The 25,963-nt window shown below is 49.3% G+C and overlaps 1 protein-coding gene across 2 annotated transcripts in view; it reads right to left on the minus strand.

Annotated features, from left to right (window-relative positions):
• The window catches only part of scyl1 (SCY1-like, kinase-like 1), a 137,516-nt gene extending 112,904 nt beyond the window's left edge, over positions 1-24,612 (minus strand). For both annotated transcript variants that reach the window (XM_059955448.1, XM_059955446.1), the window contains exons 1-5: positions 24,453-24,612; positions 14,659-14,799; positions 8,954-9,076; positions 2,799-3,019; positions 1,862-1,952 (exon numbers count right to left, since the gene is read on the minus strand). In XM_059955448.1, coding sequence (XP_059811431.1) covers positions 1,862-1,952; positions 2,799-3,019; positions 8,954-9,076; positions 14,659-14,799; positions 24,453-24,560 — 684 coding nt within the window. In that variant the 5' untranslated portion in view covers positions 24,561-24,612. The remainder of the gene's footprint in view (positions 1-1,861; positions 1,953-2,798; positions 3,020-8,953; positions 9,077-14,658; positions 14,800-24,452) is intronic.
• Between the last annotated feature and the right edge of the window lie 1,351 nt (positions 24,613-25,963).

Genomic DNA, 25,963 nt, shown 5'->3' on the forward strand with positions numbered 1-25,963 from the left:
TTCCTGGCACCCTTGAAATTTTCTAAAGTAATTTGCCTCTTTTTCATTTTTTAAAAACTATTTCCATGAAACTTTAGCTAATTGGGATAGCACTTAAATGGGCCGAAATGTACTGGTCCTGATGTATCCCACTGTATATAAAAAAATAAGTAATACAAAAGAGAGCAAAATAGAAAGGTCGTGTTCATGGACCATTCAGAAATCTGATTGCAGAGGAAACACCACCCTTCGTCTCGCTAAACTGACTGCACCATTTAACAATCGGTCTAGGTTCAAAAAAGTATGTGAATCTCTGGGGTATTGCCTTCTATTTGGAGTCGGGTGTTCCATTCAATGAGATGAGATTGGAGGTGTGGGTTGTAAAGGTACCTCGACTGATGAAACAGACGCACAAAGTCATGATATTGACAGAGCTTGCTCTTCTCAAGAAAGATCTGTTCATGTGCACTAACAACTTTCAGAGGACATAAGAGAAATTGTAGAGATGCATGAAGCTAGAAAAGGTTACAAAAGCACTTTTAAAGACCTGAGTGTTCAGCAGTCCACAGTAAGAGAAATCGTCTACAAATGGAGGAAATTCAGTACTGTTGCTACTCTCCCTAGGAGTGGGCATCCTGCAAAGATCACGCCAAGAATACAACGTGCAGTGCTGAAGGAGGTGAAAAAGAACCCAAAGGTAACAGGAAAAGACCTGCAAAAAATCTGTAGAACTTGCTAAAGTCTCTGTTCAATGTGTCTGCTATAAGAAAAACACTGAACACCACGGAGGAAACCACTGCTCTCCAAAAAAAATATTGCTGCATGCTTCAAGTGTACAAAAGGTGCTAGAACTGAAAGTAACTTCTGAATCATTGATAGGACACAAATGAAATTGGTTCCATTGTGCTCTAAATCATATGGTAACTAAAATGATATGGTTTACATCCAGTTAGCATAAAGTAGTTTTCAGCAAAATTGAACTGTACACTCTATTGAGCTCAATGCATTACTTTCTATTGTATGCATTTTGAGTTAAGGATGTCTACATAAATACCTAAGGTGAGCTGGAACTGTATAGATGTACAACGTATAAAGCTCAGAGGCCACCTGGATGTTCTACAATGCTTCTGGGATTGAGATGCTGTGGCATGACCTGAAAAGGGCTGTTCATTCAAGGTATTCCAGAACTGAAAGTGATTTTTTTTTTAAATGGAGGAATGGTCTAAAATTTTTCCTCGCCATTATGCAAGTCTGATCAGCAACTACAGGAAACATTTGGTGGATGCTAAAGGAGGTTCCACCAATGATTAAATACAAGGGTTTATATACTTTTTCCAACCTGGACTGTAAATGATTAAACAATTAAACAATGTGTTCAATAAAGACATGAGAAGTACAATTGTTTGTATGTTAATAGTTCAGGCAGATTGTGTGTGTCTATTATTGTGACTTAGATGAAGATCAGACCACATTTTATGAGTAATTAATGCAGACAAACAGGTAATTGCAAAGTGTTCACAAACTTTTCCTTGCAACTTTGAGCATGACCCAAGGGAAGAGGAAGACTTCCAGTACTGCAGGGTCTTCCCCCTTAATGCAAGGGAACCAGCCTTTGCACTTTAAGATATAGGAGCAGAGTTAGGCCATTTGGCTGTTCATTACAGCAGGTGTTGCTGAGTAAACGTGTAAAATCATTGTATTAAATTATTCTGTCAGTCTCAAATACAAACACATTGTGAAGTTACCCTTGTCCATCCTGGTGATGATATGTACCTATGGTGGGGTAGTTATGGGCTGCTGGTTTGTATTAAGGAGCAGGTTGGGTTTATTTGAAAATGACTGAATATTTTAAAATTCATACTGAGGAGGAACGAGGACTGACCTTTCCGAGGGAGCGGAGGGAGGACAGTCTTGGCAGTGGTCCGTTGAAAATCTCCCAGATCAGGCAGCCCAGACGCCACGTATCGGCTGACCTGGAACAAGAGCAGGAGTCAGAGTTATGCTACCCGATCTCGAAACACAGCCCACTCAGTATCAAAGGACACGCGGCCACAGCATACAGAGCTGCTCCGGAAGGGCAGGGAAACTTTTCTTTTAAACTTCCCTTGGACTCCATGAGTTGGTGAAATTGCTACTTTGTCAACCACTCTCTGGCCCCAACGTCAAATACCGTCAGTTGACCCAACACTATTAACTAAAGACTCGGCCAACTGAGGGAATGCCCAGCAAAATAATACGGAGTATCTGAACAAGACATTCCCAGGGACAGGGCATAGACACAGAGTGAATCTCCCTCTACACCGTCCCATCACATACTCCCAGGGTCAGACACAGAGTGAAGCTCCCTCCACACCGTCCCATCACACACTCCCAGGGTCAGACACAGAGTGAAGCTCCCTCTACACCGTCCCATTACACACTCCCGGGGTCAGACACAGAGTGAAGCTCCCTCCACACCGTCCCATCACACACTCCCAGGGTCAGACACAGAGTGAAGCTCCCTCTACACCGTCCCATTACACACTCCCGGGGTCAGACACAGAGTGAAGCTCCCTCCACACCGTCCCATCACACACTCCCAGGGTCAGACACAGAGTGAAGCTCCCTCTACACCGTCCCATTACACTCTCCCAGGGTCAGACACAGAGTGAAGGTCGTTCTACATCATCTGATCACACATCAGCTGGAATCTTCCTTTTGTCAACATCACCTTTCCCTGCCATCAGGAAGCTGACTTGCAGCACCCCCAGCAGCATCAGGAGCTTCTGTGTACAAACCCCCGCAGCACCAGGAGGATGAGGCCTTTGCACGTGATTTACCATTTCTCCCCTCTGCCGGCACTCGTGTCTGTCTTCTCTGGCGGGTCATACTTGTCGAGATCCGGGAAGCCCTTTGGCGTCGGAGGTGTGTCCCCCTGCGCCGGGTACATGTAGTCAAGGCCACCCAGCTTCCACTCGCCCGCGCGGTCCACAAACACAGCCGCCATGCACACGTTGTTGTGGATCAGGTTGCAATCGTTCACGAGGAAAGACAAGGCTTTCTGAAAGACAGAAGACACTACGTCCAGCACCAGTTACGCTAGGACCAACAAGGGTAGGACATGAACAACGTTATAGAAACGTGTTGGATTAGGGGGTAGAATTGTTATTTCAAAGTTCAAAATAAATTTATTATCAAAGTACATATACATCACCATATACAACCCCGAGATTCAACTTCTTGTGGGCATTCACAGTAAATACACAACCATTCTCAATACAACAGACAAACAACCAGTGTGTAAACACCAACAAACTGCAAACACAAAGGGAGAGAAAGAAAACCCAAAATAATCATTGTAAATAAATAAGGAGTCAATACTGAGGACATGATTTGTAGAGACCTTGAAAGTGAGTCTGCAGGTCGTGGAGACAGTTCAGTGTTGTGGTGAGTGGTTCAGGAGCCTGACGGGTGAGGGAAAATAACTGTTCCTTGTTATTTTTTCTTGCATTTTAACTTTCCTCTGCTTATAATAGTTATATAGAACCACCAATGTAGGTGTAATTATTCAATCAATTCAGATTTAGGTCGATTTATCACGTGTACATTTTAGCATACAGTGAAACGTGTCATTTGCATTGATAACCAACACAACCACAGCACGTTGGGGCAGCCTGCAAGTGATGCCTCACATTCCAACACAGCAGGCACATAATGCGTGGCAGAACAAGACTGCAGACAACAAGCAACAAAATAACAGCAAACAAGCCTCATTCCTCCCTCACACATGAATGGGCCCCCAGGCTCCAGCTTCTGGCCATCAGGCTTCGACTCCTGAATTCCAGGTACGAAGCCTCAGCCCACCGACCAACCAACTCTCGTACCTCCTGCCCCACCGACCAGGGACAGCCCAATACGCACAGACGTCCCTTGTCACCTCGAGGGCAGATCGGAGGTCTGAGCTCTAACTCGCCCACATCATTGTCCCTAAGCCTGTCCCCATGAACCTTCCCCACGAACTTCAAAAGAAACTAGTCTGAGCCACAATCTCCATGGATATGGCAGCCTAGCGCCACCCTGACCGGTTGCTCCGCTAGCTGCTTTCCTAGTTCTCTGGCAGTATTTTAGTTTTTCTGTAGCAGGTTATTAAATGTTATCACTGGAATGCTGCCTTCACCTGCATCTCCTCCATTTCACCCCATCTTCCCTATGCCCTAATAGGAATACGTACAACATGCTGGAGGAACTCAGCAGGTCAGACAGCATCAGTGGAAATGACAGTCAACGTTTCAGGCCAAGACCCTTCATCAGGACTGAAGAGGGAGGGGGGAGGGGCCCTATAAAGAAGGTGGGGGGAGGGTGGAAGGTCCCAGTTGAAAAACCAATAAGAGGAAAGAGCAAGGGGTGGGGGAGGGGATAGGTAGGAGAGGTGAAGAAGGAATGTAAGGGGAAAGCACTATGGGTAGTAGAAGAAGGCAGAATCATGAGAGAGGTGATAGGCAGCTGGAGGAGGAGGCAGAGTGAAAGTGGGATGGAGGAAGGGAGAGGGAGGGAATTACCGGATGCTGGAGAATTCGATGTTCATGCCAAGGGGCTGGAGGCTACCCAGATGGTATATGAGTGTTGCTCCTCCAACCTGAGTTTGGCCTCATCATGACAGTAGAGGAAGCCATGTATGGACATATCTGAATGGGAATGTGAAGCAGAGTTGAAGTGGGTGGCAACCGGGAGATCCTGTCTGTTGTTGCGGATGGAGCGGAGGTGCTCGACGAAGTGGTCCCACAATCTGCGTTGGGTCTCGCCAATGTACAGGAGGCTGCACAGGGAGCACCGGATGCAATAGATGACCCCAACAGACTCACAAGTGTTGTCTCACCTGGAAGGACTGTTTGGGGCCCTGAATAGTGGTAAGAGAGAAGGTGTAGGGACAGGTGTAGCACTTACGCTTGCAGGGATAAGTGCCAGTTAGGAGATCTGTGGGCCGGGACGTGTGGACCAGGGAGTCGCGGAGGGAACGATCCCTGCGGAAACGGGTAGAGGGGGCTTAGTGGTGAGGTCCTGTTGAAGGTGGCGGACCTAACCCTAATAGGAATGGAGTCCCCCCACTTCTTCAACTCCATACTCTGCTCCCCTTACCTCTTCTCTTCATCTGCCCATCAACATCCCTGCCTTTCTCCAATCGTCCACGGTCATTCCTTCGTCAGCTCTTTCCCCTTTTCCACCTATCACCTCCCAGCTTCTTCCTTCACTGCCCCCCCACTCACCCACCTTTGCCCTCACCTATCACCTGCCAGTTTGTCCTGTTCCCCTTCCTTTCCAGTCCTGATGAAGGGCCTCGGCCTGAAACATCGACTGTTTATTCCTCTTCATAGCTGCTGCCTGCCTGCTGAGTGCCTCCAGCTTTTTGTGCATGTTTCACTGAGCTGCTACTATCTTTTAGTCTGTGCTAGTTTTTTGTGTGCAATTGTTCTTCCCATCCTTCGTTTGTTTTCTGTTCTCAGGCTGCTAGATGGTGCAGTTCACTGGGCCAGAAGGTCCTGTTCTTGTTGTGTGCACAATAAAACAGCTCAAGGCAGCAGGAATTGTACCCCATTGGGTCAGAAGGGCCTGTTCTTTGTGTACACAATAAAACAGATCGAGGCAGCAGGATGTATACACCATTTGGTCAGAAGGACCTGTTCTTTGTGTACACAATAAAACAGATCGAGGCAGCAGGATGTATACACCATTTGGTCAGAAGGGCCTGTTCTTTGTGTACACAATAAAACAGATCGAGGCAGCAGGATGTATACACCATTTGGTCAGAAGGACCTGTTCTTTGTATACACAATAAAACAGCTCAAGGCAGGATTTATACCACATTCTTGACACCCTCATTTTCTGGATCGTAAAAAGAACAAGATGCTGATGAGGCCTAATTTGGAGAATTGTGTGCAGTTCTGATCAGCTAACTACAGGAAAGGTGTAAATAAGATTGAAAGAGTACAGGGAAAATTGACAAGGATTTTGCCAGGATTTGACCTGAGTTTTAGGGAAAGGTTGAATCGGTTAGGACTTTATTCCCTGGAGTGTCGGAGAATGAGGGAAGGTGTACAAAATTCTGAGGTGTATAGATAGGGTGAATGCAATCAGGCTTTTTCCACTAGGGTTGGGTGTGATTCCAACCAGATGTCATGGGTTAAGGGTGAAAGGTGAAATGTTTAAGGGAAACAGGAGGGGGATCTTCTTCACTCAGAGTGTAGAATGAGCTGAGCGCAAGCGGAAGATGCTGGTTCAATTAAAAGACTGAGAGAAAATTTGGAAAGATACGTGGATGAGAGGGGTATGCGGGGCTATGACCTGGGTGCGGATTAATGGGAGAAGGCCGAATTAACAGTTTGGAACAAAGTAGATGGGTTGAAGGGCCTGTTTCTGTGCGGCGGTGCTCTATGACGCTGTCAGCTCTGGCTCTTCCTCCACAGATACTGCCTGACGTGCTGAGTATCTCCACAACCGTCACTCCTCCCACAGCACCAAGCGTGGCACACGTCCACTTTGAACCCTCACCCCTCCTTCAAGCTGCTCACCCACACCCACTGCCAGCATTAAAATGTGCCACGTAGTTCTGCTGCTACCCTGCCCAAACAAGCTGGGTGCGATCACGTGCTCTGGTGCCGCCTGCAAGTGTGGAGTTATTTGTTTTGAGATAGAGTGCAGAACAGGCCCTTCCAGCTGAACAAGCTGCACTGCCCAGCAACAAAATGATTTAACCCTTACCTAGTCACAGGACAACTTACAGTGACTGAGTAACTGGTACATCTCCGGACCCGTGGGAGGAAACCCGTGCGCACACAGGGAGAATGTACATACACTCTCGCAGTGGACACTGGAGATGTACTCCGAGCAGTAACAGTGCTGCACTAACCACTACACCGCTACTGGACTCTGTCTCCCGGCTGCCGGGTGCTGCTGTTTGCCCCCACCACACCTGGGGCTGGCACAGTAGCACAGTGGTTAGCACCATCGCTTTACAGAGCTAATGATCAGCGATCTACTTCCCTGAATCTTGAGGCTATGTCCCCTTGTTCTAGTCTCACCTACCATTAGAAACAACTGTCTTGCCTCTATCTTAACTACCCCTTTCATAATCTTATGTTTCTATAAGATCTCCTCTCATTCTGCTGAATTCCAGTGAGTACAGTCCCAGGCAACTCAGTCTCTCCTCATAGTCTAACCACCTCATCTCTGGAATCAACCTGGCGAACCTTCTCTGCACTGCCTCTAAAGCCAATATATCCTTCCTAAAGTAAAGAGACCAGAAATGCACACAGTACTCCAGGTACTGCCTCACCAGTATCCTGTACAGTTGCAGAATAAACTCTCTGCTCCTAAATTTAATCCCAATTCTAGTAATGAATGCCAACATTCCATTTGCCTTCTCGATTGCCTGCTGCACCTGCAAACCAACCTTTTGTGATTCATGCACAAGCACTCCTAAGTTCCTCTGCACAGCAGCATGCTGCAATTTTTTACCATTTGAATAATGATTTGTTCTTTTATTTTTCCTTCCAAAGTGGGTGGCCTCGCATTTACCAACATTGTACTCTTTATCTGCCAGACCCTTGCCCACTCACTTAACCTATCTATATCTCTCTGCAGACTCTCCGTGTCTTCAGCACAATTTGATTTTCCACTCAATTGAGCATCAGCGAACTTAGAAACACTACACTTTTCCAGATCTTTAATGTACATCGTGAACAGTTGTGGGTACAGTACCGATCTCCGCGGCACATCGCTCACCACTAATTGCCAACCAGAGTAACACCCATGTATCCCAACTCTCTGCTTTCCATTGGTTAACCAATCCTCTATCCATGCTAATACATCACCCCAACTCTATGCATCCTTAAGTTCAGCAAAGCTCACTCACCTTTGGTCGACACCAAACACTCAGCTCACCTGTGGCTCCAAGTAGCTGTTTGCATGCGACAGCGGCCACACCGTGGTACACTGCATTGACAGATGGGCTAAACCAGGTGAGGGTAGCTGGTGGGCTTCACATCCTGGTGAGATAGGGACTTGCCTGTTCTAGAGGGTGAAGTAATTTTCAGCAGACTGGACAGATGAGATCTACAGTGAGATCCAACTGCCAGGAAGGCAGCACTGCAACACTCCGCAGAGAGCAAAGGGCACGATAAGGCATAGAAGACGTCACAGTCATCCACTGTAACCAGGGAAGACCCCAGTTTGCGACGACTACTCCTAGCACTGGACCTGGACTTGGTTGCTGGTCGAGAGAGTGGAACTGCCCCAGTGTAATAGCTTTCCCATGTTAAAAATTCTCCTGGATAGGTCTCCTGACATTGTTGGATAGGACAGACAACCAACAAAATTATCTGCAGTATCACCATGAGACCGTATTGTAAGGGATTAATCTTTGTGCTTGTCAAATGTTTCACCACCGTGGCCTTGAACGTAACAGAACTGGCTGCAGAAACTTTGATTGCTACTATGGGGAGTCATGACGAGAAGGTAATACTGCAGGACCAGCCATGGGACCATGGAGGCCGGGGCAGGACTCGTCACGAGTGGTAACAAGTTCGGATTCACTGTTGTGCATCAATCCACTTACTGCGGTATTTTGTGTCAGTGGAAAGGGTGGAGCAGTCAGAGGAAGGGAGCTTGGGGATAAGCCTCACCAACTGGCCGGTTGTAAACGGCACTGCTACAGTGAGAGGGGCCCATGCATGCCTAGATAGTGCTTGTCCTGACTTGTCCTAATAACAGTTCTGTAGTTCAAAGCAGTTAACTGGAGTTTATGTCTTTGTCTCATCGGGATGAATCCGAGAACCTACTATCTTAACAAAACAGTGAAAAAAGAGACCAGGAGGAAATGACATGAAGGAATACGTGGGGAGGGCAGCAGTGGAAAAAGATGGGACGAGAATGACTGGATTGGTTTGCTGGGAGCAAGCACAGCTCTAGAGGAGCAAATGGCCTGAACCGGTAGGCTTACCACGATCTGGTGGAGGCCCCAGGAGATCTCTGGCTCGCTCAGCCCCCCCACGGCCTCCTTTGCCTTCAGGTAGGTTCCCAGCGGTGTGACCGGCTCCGTCACCACAAACAGGCATTTCTCGGTCTGTGGAATCAAGGCAGAGACGGTTAGTGACACAGCGGTGCTGAAGCGCAGCCGATCAATCGGACCCAGCGATCAACTATTCTGGATTCTTGTGTTGTACAATGAATCGGAGTTGATTAGAGAGCTTAAAGTAAAAAAACCTTTAGAGGCAAGTGATTGCAATGTGATCAAACTTCACCGCGAAATTTAAGGAGAAGCTAACGTCAGATGTATCAGTATTACAGTGGAGTAAAGGGAATTACAGAGGCATGAGAGAGGACTTGGCCAAAATTGGAAAAGAACACTGGCAGGGATGACAGCACAGCAGCAATGGCCGGAACCTTTGGAAGGCAAAGGATACATACATCCCAAAGTGTGTATGATGAGAGGCACTGCTCGTGTGGATAGTCAGAGGCTTTTTTCCCAGGGCTGAAATGGCTTGCACGAGAGGGCACAGTTTTAAGATGCTTGGAAGTAAGTACAAAGGAGATGTCGGGGTAAGTTTTCTTTTTATGCAGAGAGTGGTGAGTGCGTGGAATGGGCTGCTGGCGACTGTGGTGGAGGCAGATACGATAGGGTCTTTTAAGAAACTCCTGAACAGGTACATGGAGCTCAGAAAAATAGAGAGCTATGGGCAACCATAGGTAATTTCTAAGGTAAGGACATGTTTGGGACAGCTTTGTGGGCCAAAGGGCCTGTATTGTGCTGTAGGTTTTCTATGTTTCTATGCTTCTATGTTTCTAAGTACAGGTGTCCCCCGCCTTACGAATGTTTGCTTTACGCCGCTTCACTTTCACAAAAGATCTACATTAGTAACCTGTTTTCGCATTACAAAGAGGATTTTCACTTCTACGAAAATTTTTCCCATAAAAATGGTTCGTCGCTTTACGCCATTTCCGCTTAAGAAAGGTTTCATAGGAACGCTCTAACTTTGTAAAGGTGGGGGGACATCGGTATTCTAAATGCAAGATGACACAGCCATGGCTAACAAAGGAATGCAAAGCCAACATAAAAGCCAGAGAGGGGTCATACGATAGAGTAGAAATTATTGGGAAGTTAGAAGATTATGAAGCTTTTAAATACCAACAGAAGACAACCAAAAAAGTCATCAAGATAAAGATGGAATATGAAAGTAATATTAAAGAGGGTACCAAAACTTTCTTCAGATATATAGTGTAAAAGAGAGGTGAGAGTGGATATCGGACCACTGGGAGACAAGAAAACGGTGGACGAACTGAATAAGTATTTTGCTGGTGCAAGCCACCAGCAGTATGGTACATGTTCCAGGTGTCAGGGTCTTGAAATGTGTGAAGTTACCACTAAGGAGAAGGTTCTTGGGAAACTGAAAAGTCTGAAGGTAGAGAAAACACCTGGACCAGATGGGTTATGAACGACACGGCAGAAGAGATTGTGGAGGCATTAGTAATTATCTTCCTTACTACTAGATGGTCTCCCTTATCCTTATCATTGGTTGGTTGGATTAATGCTATTAAAATGATGGTTTTACCGAAATTTCTATATTTATTTCAAGCTCTACCAATTTTTATTCCTAAATCTTTTTTTGATAACATAGATTCTAAAATTTCATTTGTGTGGCAAAATAAAAACCCCAGGTTAAGTAAAAAAACAGTTACAGAAACCTAAAAAAGATGGTGGTTTAGCTTTACCTAACTTTAGATTTTACTATTGGGCAAATAACATCCGAAACTTAATATACTGGAAACATGATTTGGATTCACCATTATGCCCACAGTGGGTAAATTTGGAATGTAATGATGCACAAGGATACTCTTTATTCTCCGTTCTTGGATCTTCTCTTCCCGCTGATTTAGCCAAGTTCAATAAACAAATATCTAACCCTATTGTCAAACACACATTACGAATTTGGTTTCAATTTCGTAAGTGTTTCACTCTGAGAAATTTTGTTCTTGATAGCCTTATCTTATTTAACTTTTTTTTTAAACCCTCCTTAATAGATCAAGCCTTTAGCATATGGAAAAGGAAAGGTATAACATGCTTTCGTGATCTTTTTTTTAAGGTAGTCTGATGTCTTTTGACCAACTTTCTAACAAATTTAAGTTACCTAAAACTCATTTTTTTAGATATTTACAACAGAAACTTTTTATATAAAGTTTTACCATCCTTTCCCAACTCAACTCCGATGGATTTTTTTAGATATAATTTTTACCTTGAACCCTTGTCAGAAGGGTTTAGTGGCTCTTATTTATAATATGATCATGAAGATACAACCAGAAATGTCAGGAAGAATTAAACAAGAGTGGGAAAAAGAGCTTCAATATACTATATCAACAGAAAAATGGGAAAAAATTTTACAAATGGTTAACTCTTCTTCTATATGTGCTAAACATACTTTAATACAATTTAAGGTGGTACATAGAACCTACATGTCTAAAGATAAGCTTGCTCGATTCTACTCCCATATTAACCCTCAATGTGACAGATGTCACTCAGAAGTTGCTTCATTGACCCACATGTTTTGGTCATGTCCCACCTTATCTAACTGTTGGAAGGACATATTTGCTATCATTTCCTCAGTATGGAATATTGATTTACAACCCCATTTTATCACTGCAATTTTTGGTATACCAATTGAGGATGGTAGTCGATTCTCCCCTCCAATTAGACGAATGATCGCATTTGCAACTCTAATGGCTAGAAGGTCTATATTACAAAATTGGAAAGAAGTGGAATGAGCTTCCTGTAGAAGTAGTAGAGGCCAGTTCAGTTGTGTCATTTAAGGTAAAATTGGATAGGTATATGGACAGGAAAGGAGTGGAGGGTTATGGGCGGAGTGCGGGTAGGTGGGACTAGGTGAGATTAAGGGTTCAGCACGGACTAGGAGGGCCAAGATGGCCTGTTTCCGTGCTGTGATTGTTATATGGTTATATGGTTAAGTAAACCCTCCTACCACGTTTCAGTGGTTATCTCAAACTATTTCCTGTTTGAGCTTAGAAAAAATTAGAAGTACTATTTTTGATCCATCAATTAAATTTGAAGAAACTTGGGGACCGTTTATTTGACATTTTCATATGAGCTAATTTGACCTCTTCCAGACCTTTTCTGTTTTTATCCTTGTTCTGGTATGGAGTTCCAGAGTTCTTGACACTATCATGTATATATAAACTATTATTATTGCCCATGTTAGTTAAGGTTTATTGCTTTATTTTAATATATTTTTTCTTATATTTTTTTTCTCTTTTTGTGATTATCCTTTTTTCATATACAATCAATACAGGCTTGATTGATTATCTTATGATGTTCTCTGTTGATATCTCAATAAGATATTGATATCTTATTACTAATTTAACTTCAAGCCTATTGTATTTATAACCTATTCAATGTTATGTTATGTTATGTTATATTATTGTTCTCTTTTGTGTATGAAACTCAATAAAAAGATTGAAAAAGAAAGTAATTATCTTTCAAGGATCACTAGATTCTGGAATATTTTTGGAAAACTGGAAAATCGTATATGTCACTCTACTCTTCAAGAAGGGAGAGAGGCAGAAGAAAGGAAATTAGAACCAGATAGTCCAACCTCAATGGTTGGGAAGATGTTGGAGCTGATTGTTAAGGACCTGGTTTTGGAAGCACATGATAAAATAGGCCATAGTCACCATGGTTTCCTCAAGGGAAACCGTCTGACAAATCTGTTGGAATTCTTTGAAGAAATAACAAGCAGTATTGACAAAGGAGAATCGATGGATGTTATGCACTTGGATTTTCTGAAGGCCTTTGACAAGGTGCCTTACATGATGCTGCTTAACAAGATACAAGCCCATGGTATTACAGGAAAGATGCTAACAAGGACAAAATAGTGTCTGATTGACAGGAAACAAAGAATGGCAATAAAGGGAGACTTTTCTAGTTGGCTACCAGTAACTACTGGTGATCCACAGGGATTGGTGTTGGGACCAATTCTTTTTATGTTATACGTCAATGATTTGGATGATGGAATTGAAGGCTTTGTTGCAAAGTTTGCAGATGGTATGAAGATAAGTGGAGGGGCAGGTAGTTTTGAGGAAATAGAGAGGCTACAGAAGGACTTAGGTTAGGAGAAAAGGCAAAGAAATGGTAGATGGAATGCAATGTTGGGAAGTGCATGATCATGCACTTTGGTAGAAGAAATGAAAGAGTTGACTATTTTCTAAACTGAAGAGAAAATACAAAAAACTGAGGCACAGAGGGATTGAGGAGCCCTTGTGCATGATTCCCTAAAGGTTAACTTGCAGGCTGAGTCTGTGGTGAGGAAGGCAGATGCGATGTTAGTATTAATTTCAAGGGGACTGGAAGATAAAAGCAAGAATGTAATGTTGAGACTTTATAAAGTCCTGGTGAGGCCTAACTTGGGAGATCTGCGAGCAGCTGTGGGACCCTGATCTTAGACAGGATGTGCTGAAACTGGTGAAGGTCCAGAGGAGATTCATGAGAACGATTCCAGGATTACAGAGCGTTTGATGGCTCTGGGCCTGTATTCACTAGAATTCGGGAGAATGAAGGGGTGACCTCATTGAAACCTACCGAATGGTGAAAGACTTGGTAGGTGGATGTGGAGACAATGTTTCCTATGGTGGGAGAGTCTAAGATCAGAGGGCACAGCCTCAATAGAAGGGCGTCCTTTTAGAACAGAGATGAAGAGGAATTTCTTTAGCCAGAGAGTAGTGAACCTGTGGGTTTCATTGCCACAGGCAGCTGTGGAGTCCAAATCTTTATGTATACTTAAGGCAGAGGTTGATACATTCTTGATTATTCAGGGCATGAAGGGATAAGGGGAGAAGGAGTTTGGTGCTGAGAGAAAAAAATGGATCAGCCATGATGAAATGGCAGAGCAGACTTGATGGGCAAAATGGCTTAATTCTGCTCCCATATCTTATGGTGTTAAGGTAATGCTGAAGTTTTATGGAGTAATGAGAGCAGTTTTGGGCCCCTTGTCTAAGAAAGGATGGATGTGCTGACATTGGAGAAGGTCCAGAGGAGATTCATGAGAACAATTCCAGGAATGTAAGGGTTAATACATGAAGAGTATTTGATAGCTCTGGGCCTGTACACACTGGAGTTTATTAGAATGAGGGGGATTTCAACAAAACCTATCAAATATTGAAAGGCCTAGACACAGCGGACATGAAAGAGTTGCTTCCAGCACTGGGAGTGTAGGACCAGAGGGCACAACCTCAGAATAGAGGGATGTCCCTTTGGAATAGAGATGAGGAGGAATTTCTTTAGCCTTAGCCAGTTGGTGGTGAATCTGTGGAATTCATCGCACAGACAGCTGTGGAGGCCAAGTCATTGGGTATATTTAAAGGGGAGGTCAATATACTCCTGATCGATCAGTGTCAAGGATGATGGGGGAAAAGACAACAAAATGGGGTTGTGAGGATAATAAATCAGCCACAATGGAACGGTCTAATTCTGCTCCTATACCTTCTGGTCTTATGGTTTGTCCCCCACCCCTCCCCCCACAAGCACCAAGGGCAAAGGAGACTGATGGACCACCCCTCACTGGACTTCGGCTGTCCCATGGTTAAGACTGGCAACACCTCAGCCCCCACCGATACAAACGTCCCACAGCCGACCGACTGTACCTCCAACCCGTCGACGAAGGACAGGATGTTCGGGTGGCGCAGGGTTTTCAGCCGCTTGAACGCCGCTTTCGCCACCTGCGTCTGCTCATCGGAGTTGGGCTTGACGTCGTACACAAAGACGGACACGGGGTCATTGGTAACCTGTGGAGAGAGGGAACGGAATGAACAGTCGACCTAGGCTCTGCTTCATCACGGCACGAGGGCAGTGACCAGCGACAGGCGGCAGATGTGAGTGGGCTTGGAACTGGCTCATGCAAGGCAGACTCAGCCTTGGGTATTCCGGGAGGAGCCCACCTTCTCAATCAAAGCACTACGGCACAGAAACAGGCCATTCAGCCCATCAATTATTCTGTTTAGACCCACTGACTTACACTTTGACCACAGCCCTCCATACCCCTACCATCCTTATCCAAACTTCTCTTAAACGGTCAAATCAAACTGGCATGCACTGCCTGAGCTGGTTCCACCCTCTCAGTGAAGAGGTTTCTCCTCAGAGTCCCCTCAAACGTTCCACCTTTCACCCTTAACCTCTAGCTCTCGTCTCACCCAACTTCAGTGGAAAAGCCTGCTTGTATTTACCCTATCTATACCCCTCATCATTCTGTATACCTCGATCAAATCTTCTCTCACTCTCCTACACTCCAGGGAATAAAGTACTAACCTATTCAACCACTCTCGATAACTCGACTCTCCAGACCTGGCAACTTCGTAAATATTCTCTGTACTCTTTCAACCTTATTTACATCGTTCCTGTAGGCTGGCGACCAAAACTGTACACGATACTCCAAACTAGGCTCACCAACATAAAACATCCCAACTCCTGCACTCAGTTCTCTGATTTATGGAGGCCAATGTGCCAACAGCTCTCTTTACAACCCTAGCTAAATGTGATGGCACTTTCAAGGAACACGGCTTACAACAGGCACCACATTGATGATGCACAAAGGAGCTGGGTTCCAGACTATTTCTCGTCTAGACTTGACGGTGATTTGGTCGTACAAGTCATGGTCAGCATAGACAGAATGGGCATAAGGGCCAGTCAATAGGACTTCAGCCCAACTCGTCCATCTGATCCTGATCTAAGCTAGTGCCATTTCCCGACGTTTGACTCGAAGCCTTTCCGATCCAAGAGTCTTTTAAATGCTAGTATAGCTGGCTCGACCACTTTCTCTGGCAGCTCGTTCCAAACACGCTGCACAGTAGCGGAGTGATTAGTGCTACTTTGCCGTGGCCACTGTTATTCCTGCCTCTCTGTAGGAATTTGTACATTCTCCCCGTGACCCTGTAGGTTTCCTCTGGGTGCTCCAGTTTCCTCCCACAATCCAAAGACACGCGCTCAGGGTTAGTAAGTGCGGGCATGCTTTGTTGGCACGGGAAGCATGGCGAAGCTTGCAGGCTGCCCCCGAGCACATCCTCACTCCACACCGGTCATTGATGCAAATGACACGTTATACAACAAAGGTCAAGGGGCGGACAGGAAGGAATCTGAGTGGAGGGGAGAGTGGACCAGAGTAGGAAAGCAAGGAGGAGGGGACCCAGAAGGAGGCGACGGGAAGGTGAGAAGAGGCAAGGGGCCAGAGTGGGGAATGGAAGAGGGGAGGGTGAGGGAAAAATTTCTTCACTGTTTGTGAGAAATCAATATTCATGCCATTGGGTTGGAGACTACTTGGATGGAACATAAGGCGTTGCTAGCCTTAGCCCTGAATCCTGTGGCCAACTGAGTGTTGTCTGTCTGTGAGATATATCTTTTCCCCTCATTCCCCCCTTACTGGTGGAGTACTTGTGTATTTTTCCTTCAATTTCAGGTCCTCTGCCAGAGGACTGACAGCTTGAAGATTTGCTGTTCCTCGTAGTGCGCTCTTCTGACCTGACACCTCAGGATATTGTTCCTGGGTTTTGTTGGAGACACTCTCCCAATCCAGGTGTCACAGCTCCAAGTGCTCCAATCACCACCGGGATTACTCTGGCTTTATCCTTCCACATCCTTTCTATCTGATCTTTCAAGCCTTGGTGTTTCTCCAGCTTCTTACCCCTGACATCTCCTATGTACCTACTTCCAAGCACCTTAAAACTGTGTCTTCTTGTGCCAGTCATTTCAGCCCTGGGACAAAGCCTCTGACTATCAATGCCTCTCACTATGTTATACACCTCTATCAGATCATCTCTCATCCTCCGTCACTCCAAGGAGAAAAGGCAGAGTACTCAACCAGCAATGGCTGTAAGGAGTTTGCATGTTCCTCCACGTGAGCGTACGGGTTTCCTCTGGGTGATCCAGTTTCCTCCCACAGTCCGAGACGTACCGGTTAGTAGTTCATTGATAATAAATTGTTCTGTGATTAGGCTGGGCGTGGTGGCTCGTTCGGCCGGAAGAGCCCATTCACGCATATGTTCTAAAAGAGGGATCAGAAGTGAGCAGCTTCAAGTTCCTGGGTGTCAGTATCTCTGAGGATCTAACCTGGACCCAACACATTGGTGCAGCTACAAAGAAGGCACGACCGCAGCTATATTTCATTCGGAGTTTGAGGGAAGTTGGTATGTCACCGAGGACACAAGTTTCTACAGGGGTATCGAAAAGACCATTCTGACTGGTTGTGTCACCGTCAGGTACGCGGGGGAAGGTACTGAGCATCATCATGGGCACAGCCTTTGTAGTATTCAGGACATCTTCAAGGAGCGATGCCTCAGAAAGGCAACGTCCATCATTAAAGACCCCCATCACCCAGACCAAACCCTCTTCTCATTGCTACCATCAGGGAGGAGGTACAGGAGCCTGAAGGCACGCACTCAATGATTCAGGAACACCTTCTTCCCCTCTGCCATCACGGAGTGGGTACAGGAGCCTGGAGACACACACTCAACGATTCAGGAACAGCTTCTTCCCCTCTGCCATCCGATTTCTGAATGGACATTGAACCCGTAAACACTACTTCTGTAATTTTTTATTTCTATTTCTGCACAAATTTAATATATACTTACTGTAATTCACTATTTTCTCTCTATTATTATGTACTGCATTGTACTGCTGCTGAGAACACAACAAATTTTACAATATTTGATGGTGATACTAAACCTGATTCTGAGCTGTACAGATAAATGAATGTCAGTGACAATAAACCTGATTCTGATTTTGATACAATTTCGTCAAAATTCGGCATCGCCTCATTATCAGTGTATTGACATCTCCCAGCTCTCATCATTTGAAAAGAGAGCTCTGCCAGGTTAATTTTAGCACTGAAGTCGATGATGCATTCTTCAGGCTGCCTTGCCCTTGCCTACTCACTTCACCTGTCTGTATCCTTGCTGCAGCCTCCTCTCTGCTGTCTTACTCCGGTGGGAGGGAGGGAGGATTGAGGACTGTGTGTCTGTTCACACACAGGGGAGTGATAAAGGTGTGAGGGGAGGGGGGTGATGAGGAGAGAGACATGGTGGCTCCCCAGACAGTGGGGAGGGGACTGTTAGGAGGATAGGTGAGGGGGATTGGAGGGGAGGAGGAGGAGCGGGTGTCCGATGTTGGAGACGGGGTGAGGGGGATGAGGGAAGTGAGGGGAGAGGTTGGTCTGACAGCTCCTTGGGACAGTGGGGGAACAGTGCGAGAGAACGGTGGGAAGAGGGTGGACAGACTGACAGCTCTCTGGGGCAGTGGAAGGGAATAGTGAGGCATGTGTAGGTAGGGGAGGATGAAGAGGGACAGGAGGTGACAGCACAGGATGTTGGGGAGTATGCTCAGCGAATGGATGAGGGGGTGTATGGAGGATGGGTGAGGGTGATTGCGGGGGGGAAAGGGAGGGGAAGGTGGAGTCTGATGTTGAGGGAGCGTATTGGAGATAGGGTGGGGGGTAAAGGAAAGTTGGTCTGGCAGTTCCCTGGCACAGTGGGGGAGGGTGAGCAGGGACAGGAGGGGCTGCGAGGTAGTTGAGGAGGATGGGGAAGTTTGATGGCTCTTCCGGACAGCGGGAGGGGGGTGGTGAGGTGTGGGGGGAGGAGAGCATGGAATGGCTCCCTGGGACAGTGGTTAGGGGGTAGAAGGAGGGTATGTGACAGCTCCCTAGGACAGTGGGAGGGGGTGGTGTGGGGGAGATGGTGAGGAGAGACGGGAGGGGAGCATGTGATCTCCCCAGGACAGTGGGAGGGGGTGGTGAGGTGTGTGGGGCAGTATGTGATGGTTACCCGGGACAGTGGGAGGAGGTGAGGAGGGATGGGTGGGGGTAGGTGACAGCTCCCAGGACAGTGGGAGGAGGTTGTGAGGGGTGTGGGGGGAGGGTGGAGGATGTACTAGAGATCAAGTGAGGGGATATCAGGGTTGGTCTCTCTGGGATGCGGAACAGGTGGTGAGAAGCGGAGGGATGAGGAGGGAGAGGGAGGAGGATACATTGTTGTTGGGGTGGGGGGATAATGGGGTCAGTCTGACGGCTCCCTGGGACAGTGGGAGGGTGGTGAGGGGATGAGGAGGGAGAGGGAGGAGGATACATTGTTGTTGGGATGAGGGGGATAATGGGGTCAGTCTGACGGCTCCCTGGGACAGGGGGAGGGTGGTGAGGGGATGAGGATGCATCGCTGTTGGGGTGGGGGGATAATGGGGTCAGTCTGACGGTTCCCCGAGACAATGGGAGGGTGCTGAGGGGAGTGTATGTATAGGGGAGATGAGGAAGGACCAGAAGGGAGAGGAAATCGGAATCAGGTTTATTATCACCGGCATGTGATATGAAATTTGTTAATTTAGCAGCAGCAGTTCAATGCAAAACATAATCTAGCAGAGAGAGAAAAAATAAATAAAATACAATAGTAAATAATCAAATCATTACATATTTTGAATAGATTATTTAAAAATGTGCAATAACAGAAATACTGTACATTAAAAAAAAGTGAGGTAGTGTCCAAAGCTTCAATGTCCATTTAGGAATCAGATGGCAGAGGGGAAGAAGCTGTTATCTCCTACCTGATGGTAACAGTGAGAAAAGGGCATGCCCTGGGTGCTGGAGGTCCTTAATAATGGACTCTACCTTTCTGAGACACCGCTCCCTAAAGATGTCCTGGGTACTTTGTAAGCTGTGCCCAAGATGGAGCTGACTAGATTTACAACATTCTGCAGCTTCTTAAAGTCCTGTGTAGTAGCCCCTCCATACCAGACAGTGATGCAGACTGTCAGAATGCTCTCCACAGTACAACTATAGAAGTTTTTGAGTGTATTTGTTGACATGACAAATCGCTTCAAACTCGTAATAAAGTACAGCCACTGTCTTGCCTTCTTTATGATTACATCAGTATTTTGGGACCAGGTTAGATCCTCAGAGATCTTGACACCCAGGAACTTGAAGCTGCTCACTCTTTCCACTTCTGATTCCTCTATGAGGATTGGTATGTGTTCCTTAGTCTTACCCTTCCTGAAGTCCACAATCAGCAATTTTGTCTTACTGACGCTGAGTGCCAGGTTGTTGCTGCGTCACCACTCCACTAGTTAGATATCTCACTTCTGTACGCCCTCTTGTCTCCACCTGAGATTCTACCAACAATGGTTGTATCATCAGCAAATTTATAGATGGTTTTTGAGCTATGCCTAGCCACACAGTCATGTTTATACAGAGAGCAGAGCAGTCAGTTAAGCACACACCCGAGGTGTGCCAGTGTTGATCGTCAACGAGGAGGATATGTTATCACCAATCTGCACAGATTGTGGTCTTCCGGTTAGGAAGTCAAGGATCCAATTGCAGAGGGAGGTACAGAGGCCCAGGTTCTGCAATTTCTCAATCAGGATTGTGGGAATGATGGTATTAAATGCTGAGCTATAGTCGATGAACAGCATCCTGATGTAGGTGTTTGTGTTGTCCAGGTGGTCTAAAGCCATATGAGGAGCCATTGAGATTGTGTCTGCTGTTGACCTATTGTGACGATAGGCAAATAGCAATGGGTCCAGGTCCTTGCTGAGGCAGGAGTTCAGTCCAGTCATGACCAACCTCTCAAAGCATTTCATTACTGTCGATGTGAGTGCTACCAGTCAAGAATCGTTAAGGCAGTCCACATTATTCTTCTTGGCACTGGTATAATTGTTGCCTTTTTGAAGCAAGTGAGAAATTCTGCCTGTAGCAGTGAGAGGTTGTAAATGCCCTTGAATACTCCCACCAGTTGGTTGGCACAAGTTTTCAGAGCTTCACCAGATACTCCATCGGGATCTTCCACCTTGCGAGGGTTCACTCTCTTTAAAGACGGCCTAAAATCAGCTTCTGAGACAGAGACCACAGGGTCATCAGGTGCAGCAGGGATCTTCACAGCTGTAGTTGTGTTCTCCCTTTCCAACTGTGCATAGAAGGCCTTGAGTTCACCTGGTAGTGAAGCATCGCTGCCATTCATGCTATTGGGTTTCTCTTTGTAGCAAGTAATATCTTGCAGTCCCTGCCAGAGTTGCTGTGCATCCGATTTCGCCTCCAACCTTGTTCAAAAATTTCCCTTTGCCCTTGAAATACCCCTCTACAAATCATACCTGGTTTTCTAGTACAGGCCTGTGTTGCCAGACTTGAATGCCACAGAACTAGCCTTCAGCAGACGATGTACCTCCTGGCTCATCCACGGCTTTTGGTTGGGGTGAAGGGGATAACGAGATCGGTCTCCCTGGGACATTGGGAGGAAGGTGAGGGGTGAGTGTGTGTGTCCCCCTGTGTGGGAGGGGGGTGAGGGAGGGGAGATGAGGAAGGAGAGGGAGGAGGAGGAATTGCTGCTGGGGTGAGAGGGATAACGGGATCAGTCTCCCCGAGACAGTGGGAGGGTGGTAAGGGGTGTGTGTGTGTGTGTGTGTGTGTGTGTGTGTGTGTGTGTGTGTGTGTGTGTGAGTGAGTGAGTGAGTGAGTGAGTGAGTGAGTGAGTGAGTGAGTGAGTGAGTGAGTGAGGGAGGGAGAGAGGGATGGAGGGAGGGAGAGAGGGAGGGAAGGAGGGAGGGAGGGAGGGAGAGAGGGAGAGAGGGAGGGAGGGAGGGAGGGGTGGGTGAGGAGGGACCAGAGGGGAGATGGAGGAGGACGAATCGCTGTTGGGATGAGGGGGATAACGAGGTCGGTCTCCCCGAGACAGTGGGAGGATGGTAAGGGGTGTGTGTGAGAGAGAGGGTGGTGAGGAGGGACCAGAGGGGAGATGGAGGAGTATGTATCACAGTTAGTGTGAGGGGGATAACGGGGTCGGTCTCCCCGGACCGTTAGAGGGTGATAAGGAATGAGAGAGTGAGAGGGGAGGGGGGGAGGGAGGGGAGGGGGAGGGGGGGAGGGAGGGGAGGGGGAGGGGGGGAGGGAGGGGAGGGGGAGGGGGGAGGGGGAGGGGGGAGGGGGGGAGGAGGGGGAGGGGGAGGGAGGGGGGAGAGGGAGGGGGGAGAGGGAGGGGGGAGGGGGAGGGAGGGAGGGAAGGAGGGAAGGGGAGGGGGGGAGGGAGGGAGGGAGGGGAAGGGGAGGGGGAGGGAGGGAAGGGGAGGGGGAGGGGGAGGGAGGGAAGGGGAGGGGGAGGGAGGGAAGGGGAGGGGGAGGGAGGGAAGGGGAGGGGGAGGGAGGGAGGGGAGGGGGAGGGGGGGAGGGAGGGAGGGGAGGGGGAGGGGGGGAGGGAGGGAGGGGAGGGGGAGGGGGGGAGGGAGGAGGGGAGGGGGAGGGAGGGAGGGGAGGGGGGAGGGAGGGAGGGAGGGAGGGAGGGAGGGGAGGGGGAGGGAGGGAGGGAAGGGGAGGGGGAGGGGGGGAGGGAGGGAGGGAGGGGGAGGGGGGAGGGAGGGGGGGGGAGGGGGGGAGGGAGGGGAGGGGAGGGGGAGGGAGGGAGGGAGGGGAGGGGGAGGGAGGGAGGGAGGGGAGGGGGAGGGAGGGAGGGAGGGGAGGGGGAGGGAGGGAGGGAAGGGGAGGGGGAGGGAGGGAGGGAAGGGGAGGGGGAGGGAGGGAGGGAAGGGGAGGGGGAGGGGGGGAGGGAGGGAGGGAGGGGGAGGGGGGGAGGGAAGGGGAGGGGGAGGGGGGGAGGGAGGGAGGGAGGGGGAGGGGGGGAGGGAGGAGGGGAGGGGGAGGGAGGGAGGGAGGGGAGGGGGAGGGAGGGAGGGAGGGGAGGGGGAGGGAGGGAGGGAGGGGAGGGGGAGGGAGGGAGGAAGGGGAGGGGGAGGGAGGGAGGGAAGGGGAGGGGGAGGGAGGGAGGGAAGGGGAGGGGGAGGGAGGGAGGGAAGGGGAGGGGGGGGAGGGAGAGGGAAGGGGAGGGGAGGGAGGAGAGGGAGGGAGGGAAGGGGAGGGAGAGGGAGGGAGGGAAGGGGAGGGAGAGGGAGGGAGGGAAGGGGAGGGAGAGGGAGGGAGGGAAGGGGAGGGAGAGGGAGGGAGGGAAGGGGAGGGAGAGGGAGGGAGGGAAGGGGAGGGAGAGGGAGGGAGGGAAGGGGAGGGAGAGGGAGGGAGGGAAGGGGAGGGAGAGGAGGGAGGGAAGGGGAGGGAGAGGGAGGAGGGAAGGGGAGGGAGAGGGAGGGAGGGAAGGGGAGGGAGAGGGAGGGAGGGAAGGGGAGGGAGAAGGAGGGAGGGAAGGGGAGGGAGGAAGGAGGGAGGGAAGGGGAGGGAGAGGGAGGGAGGGAAGGGGAGGGAGAGGGAGGGAGGGAAGGGAGGGAGAGGGAGGGAGGAAGGGGAGGGAGAGGGAGGGAGGGAAGGGGAGGGAGAGGGAGGGAGGGAAGGGAGGGAGAGGGAGGGAAGGGGAGGGAGAGGGAGGGAGGGAAGGGGAGGGAGAGGGAGGGAGGGAAGGGGAGGGAGAGGGAGGGAGGGAAGGGGAGGGGGAGGGAGGGAAGGGGAGGGAGAGGAGGGAGGAAGGGGGGGAGGGAGGGAGGGAAGGGTGGAGTGGGAGGGGAGTGGAGGGAGAGGGAGGGAGAGGTGGGAGGGTGGAGGGAGGGAGGGAGGGGAAGGGGAGGGTGAGGGTGGGTGGGAAGGGGAGGGAGAGGGAGGGTGGGAAGGGGAGGGAGAGGGAGGGAGGGAAGGGGAGGGAGAGGGAGGAGGGAAGGGGAGGGAGAGGGAGGGAGGGAAGGGGAGGGAGAGGGAGGGAGGGAAGGGGAGGGAGAGGGAGGGAGGGTTGGGGGGAGGGGGAGGGAGGGAAGGGGAGGGGGAGGGAGGGAAGGGGAGGGGGGAGGGAGGGAAGGGGGTGGGGGGAGGGAGGGGTGGGGGAGGGGAGGGAGGGAAGGGGTGGGGGTGGGAGGGTGGGAAGGGGGTGGGGGGGGGGAGGGTGGTGGGAGGGGAGGGGGTGGGAGGGTGGGTGGGAAGGGGAGGGGGTGGGTGGGGAAGGGGAGGGGGGTGGGAGGGGGGAGGGGGAGGGGGTGGGAGGGGGAGGGGGAGGGTGGGAAGGGGTGGGGGAGGAGGGGAAGGGAGGGGGTGGGAGGGTGGGGTGGGGGTGGGTGGGAGGGAGGGGGTGGGGGTGGGAGGAGGGATGGGGAGGGGGTGGGTGGGTGGGTGGGGAGGGGTTGGGTGGGTGGGAAGGGGTGGGGGTGGGTGGGTGGGGGTGGGGGAGGGAGGGAGGGTGGGGTGGGGGAGGGAGGGAGGGGTGGGGGAGGGAGGGAGGGAGGGGTGGGTGGGGGTGGGAGGGAGGGGTGGGGGGAGGGAGGGAAGGGGGGGGGGTGGGAGGGAAGGGGAGGGGGAGGGAGGGAAGGGGGAGGTGAGGAGGGACCAGAGGGGAGATGGAGGAGGACGAATCGTTGTTGGGATGAGGGGGATAACGGGGTCGGTCTCCCCGGGGACTCACTCCCCATCCCAGGCCACGTCAGCCGGGCCGCATCCCGGATCGGAGCCCGAGGCCGTCCAGCCCCCCCGCCATGACCCACCGACTCTCACCTTTCTCCGGCCCGCCTGCAGCTGCCACAGGCCCAGCAAAGCCTCGGTGCTGCCGCCCGTCTCGAAAGGAAAATCCTTGACAGGATCCCGAGAGAAGAAGCCCCACATCGCGGCCGGCCATAGCACTGACGTCACATCCTGGATACCGCGCTATCACGTGAGGGACCGTTCGGAGCCGAGAATAGGGCACTTTCCAGACTGCCATCTTGAACAGGAAGTCTCCTCGGTCGGTGGGGAGGGGGATTCCGCTTCCTGTTCCTTGTTGTCACTGACTGGTGCTAGTTTGCGGTTTCCGATACTTTTTTAAATGGCACTGGATTTGTATAAAGTATTGTCAGTACTGTAATTCAGAAATCAAGGGAGAATTCAAGGCATCACATTCAAAATGTTGGAGAATTTACGAAAGCATCAAAGCGTCCCCGCATAGACCTCACAGCAGGGTCTGTGGATGTATCTCACCTAGAAGGACTGGTTCATGGAGAAAGTGAATGGGCAGTGTAGCGCTTTGGCCGCCCACAGAGATAAGTGCCAGGAGGGAGATTAGTGAGCTGGTCTTTGCCTGACCTGCTGAGTTACTTCAGCATTAGTTTATTTATGTTTTATGATATATTTTATAATATATCAAATAAAGAGAAAAGGAGCAGTGAGTTGGTGTTCATGGGTTCAATGTTCATTTAGGAACCGGATGTCAGAGGGGAAGAAGCTTGTTCCTGAATCACTGAGTGTGTGCCTTCAGGCTCCTGTACCTCCTCGCTGATGGTAGCAATGAGAAGAGGTTAACTAGCATGATCTCCATGGTACATCTGTAGAAATTTGCGAGTCTCTTCGGTGACATACCAAATCTCCAAAAACTCTTAATGAAATATAGCTGCTGCTGTGCTTTCTTCGTAACTGCATAGATATGATGGGCCCAGAATATATCCTCAGAGATGTTTGGATGTTGATTTAAGCACAGGGTCATATCAAGTCAAGATGGTGGCATCCAGGCCCCAAAGCATATCGAGGTAACAGAATCCGATATTTGGCTCATTGAGTCTGCTTTGCCATTTCATCATGGCTGATCCATTTCCCTCTCAGCTCAATCGCCTGCCTTCTCCCCATATCCCTTCATGCCCTGACTAATCAAGAATCTATCAACTTCTGCCTTAAGTTTACCCAATGACTTGCCCTCCACAGCTGCTGTGGCAATGAATTCCACAGATTCACCACTCGCATCTCTATTCCGGGACTGTGATCTCTGGTCCTAGACTCCACCACCAGAGGAAATATCCTCTCCTCATCCAACCTACTGAGGCCTTTTACCATTCGATATGTTTCAACAAGGTCACACTCATTCTTCAGAGCCCACTCATTCTTCAGAGCTCCAGTGAGTCGAGGCCCAGAGCCATCAAACGCTCCTCATAAGACAAGCCGTTCAATCCCAGAATCATCTTTGTCGACCTCCTTTGAACCCTCTCGTTCAAGGATCATAATGAGGCTGCTCTCAGGTTGGAGGAACAGCACCTTCTATT

Source organism: Hypanus sabinus, chromosome 31, assembly GCF_030144855.1.
Source record: "Hypanus sabinus isolate sHypSab1 chromosome 31, sHypSab1.hap1, whole genome shotgun sequence".
NCBI classification, from domain to species: Eukaryota; Metazoa; Chordata; class Chondrichthyes; order Myliobatiformes; family Dasyatidae; genus Hypanus; species Hypanus sabinus.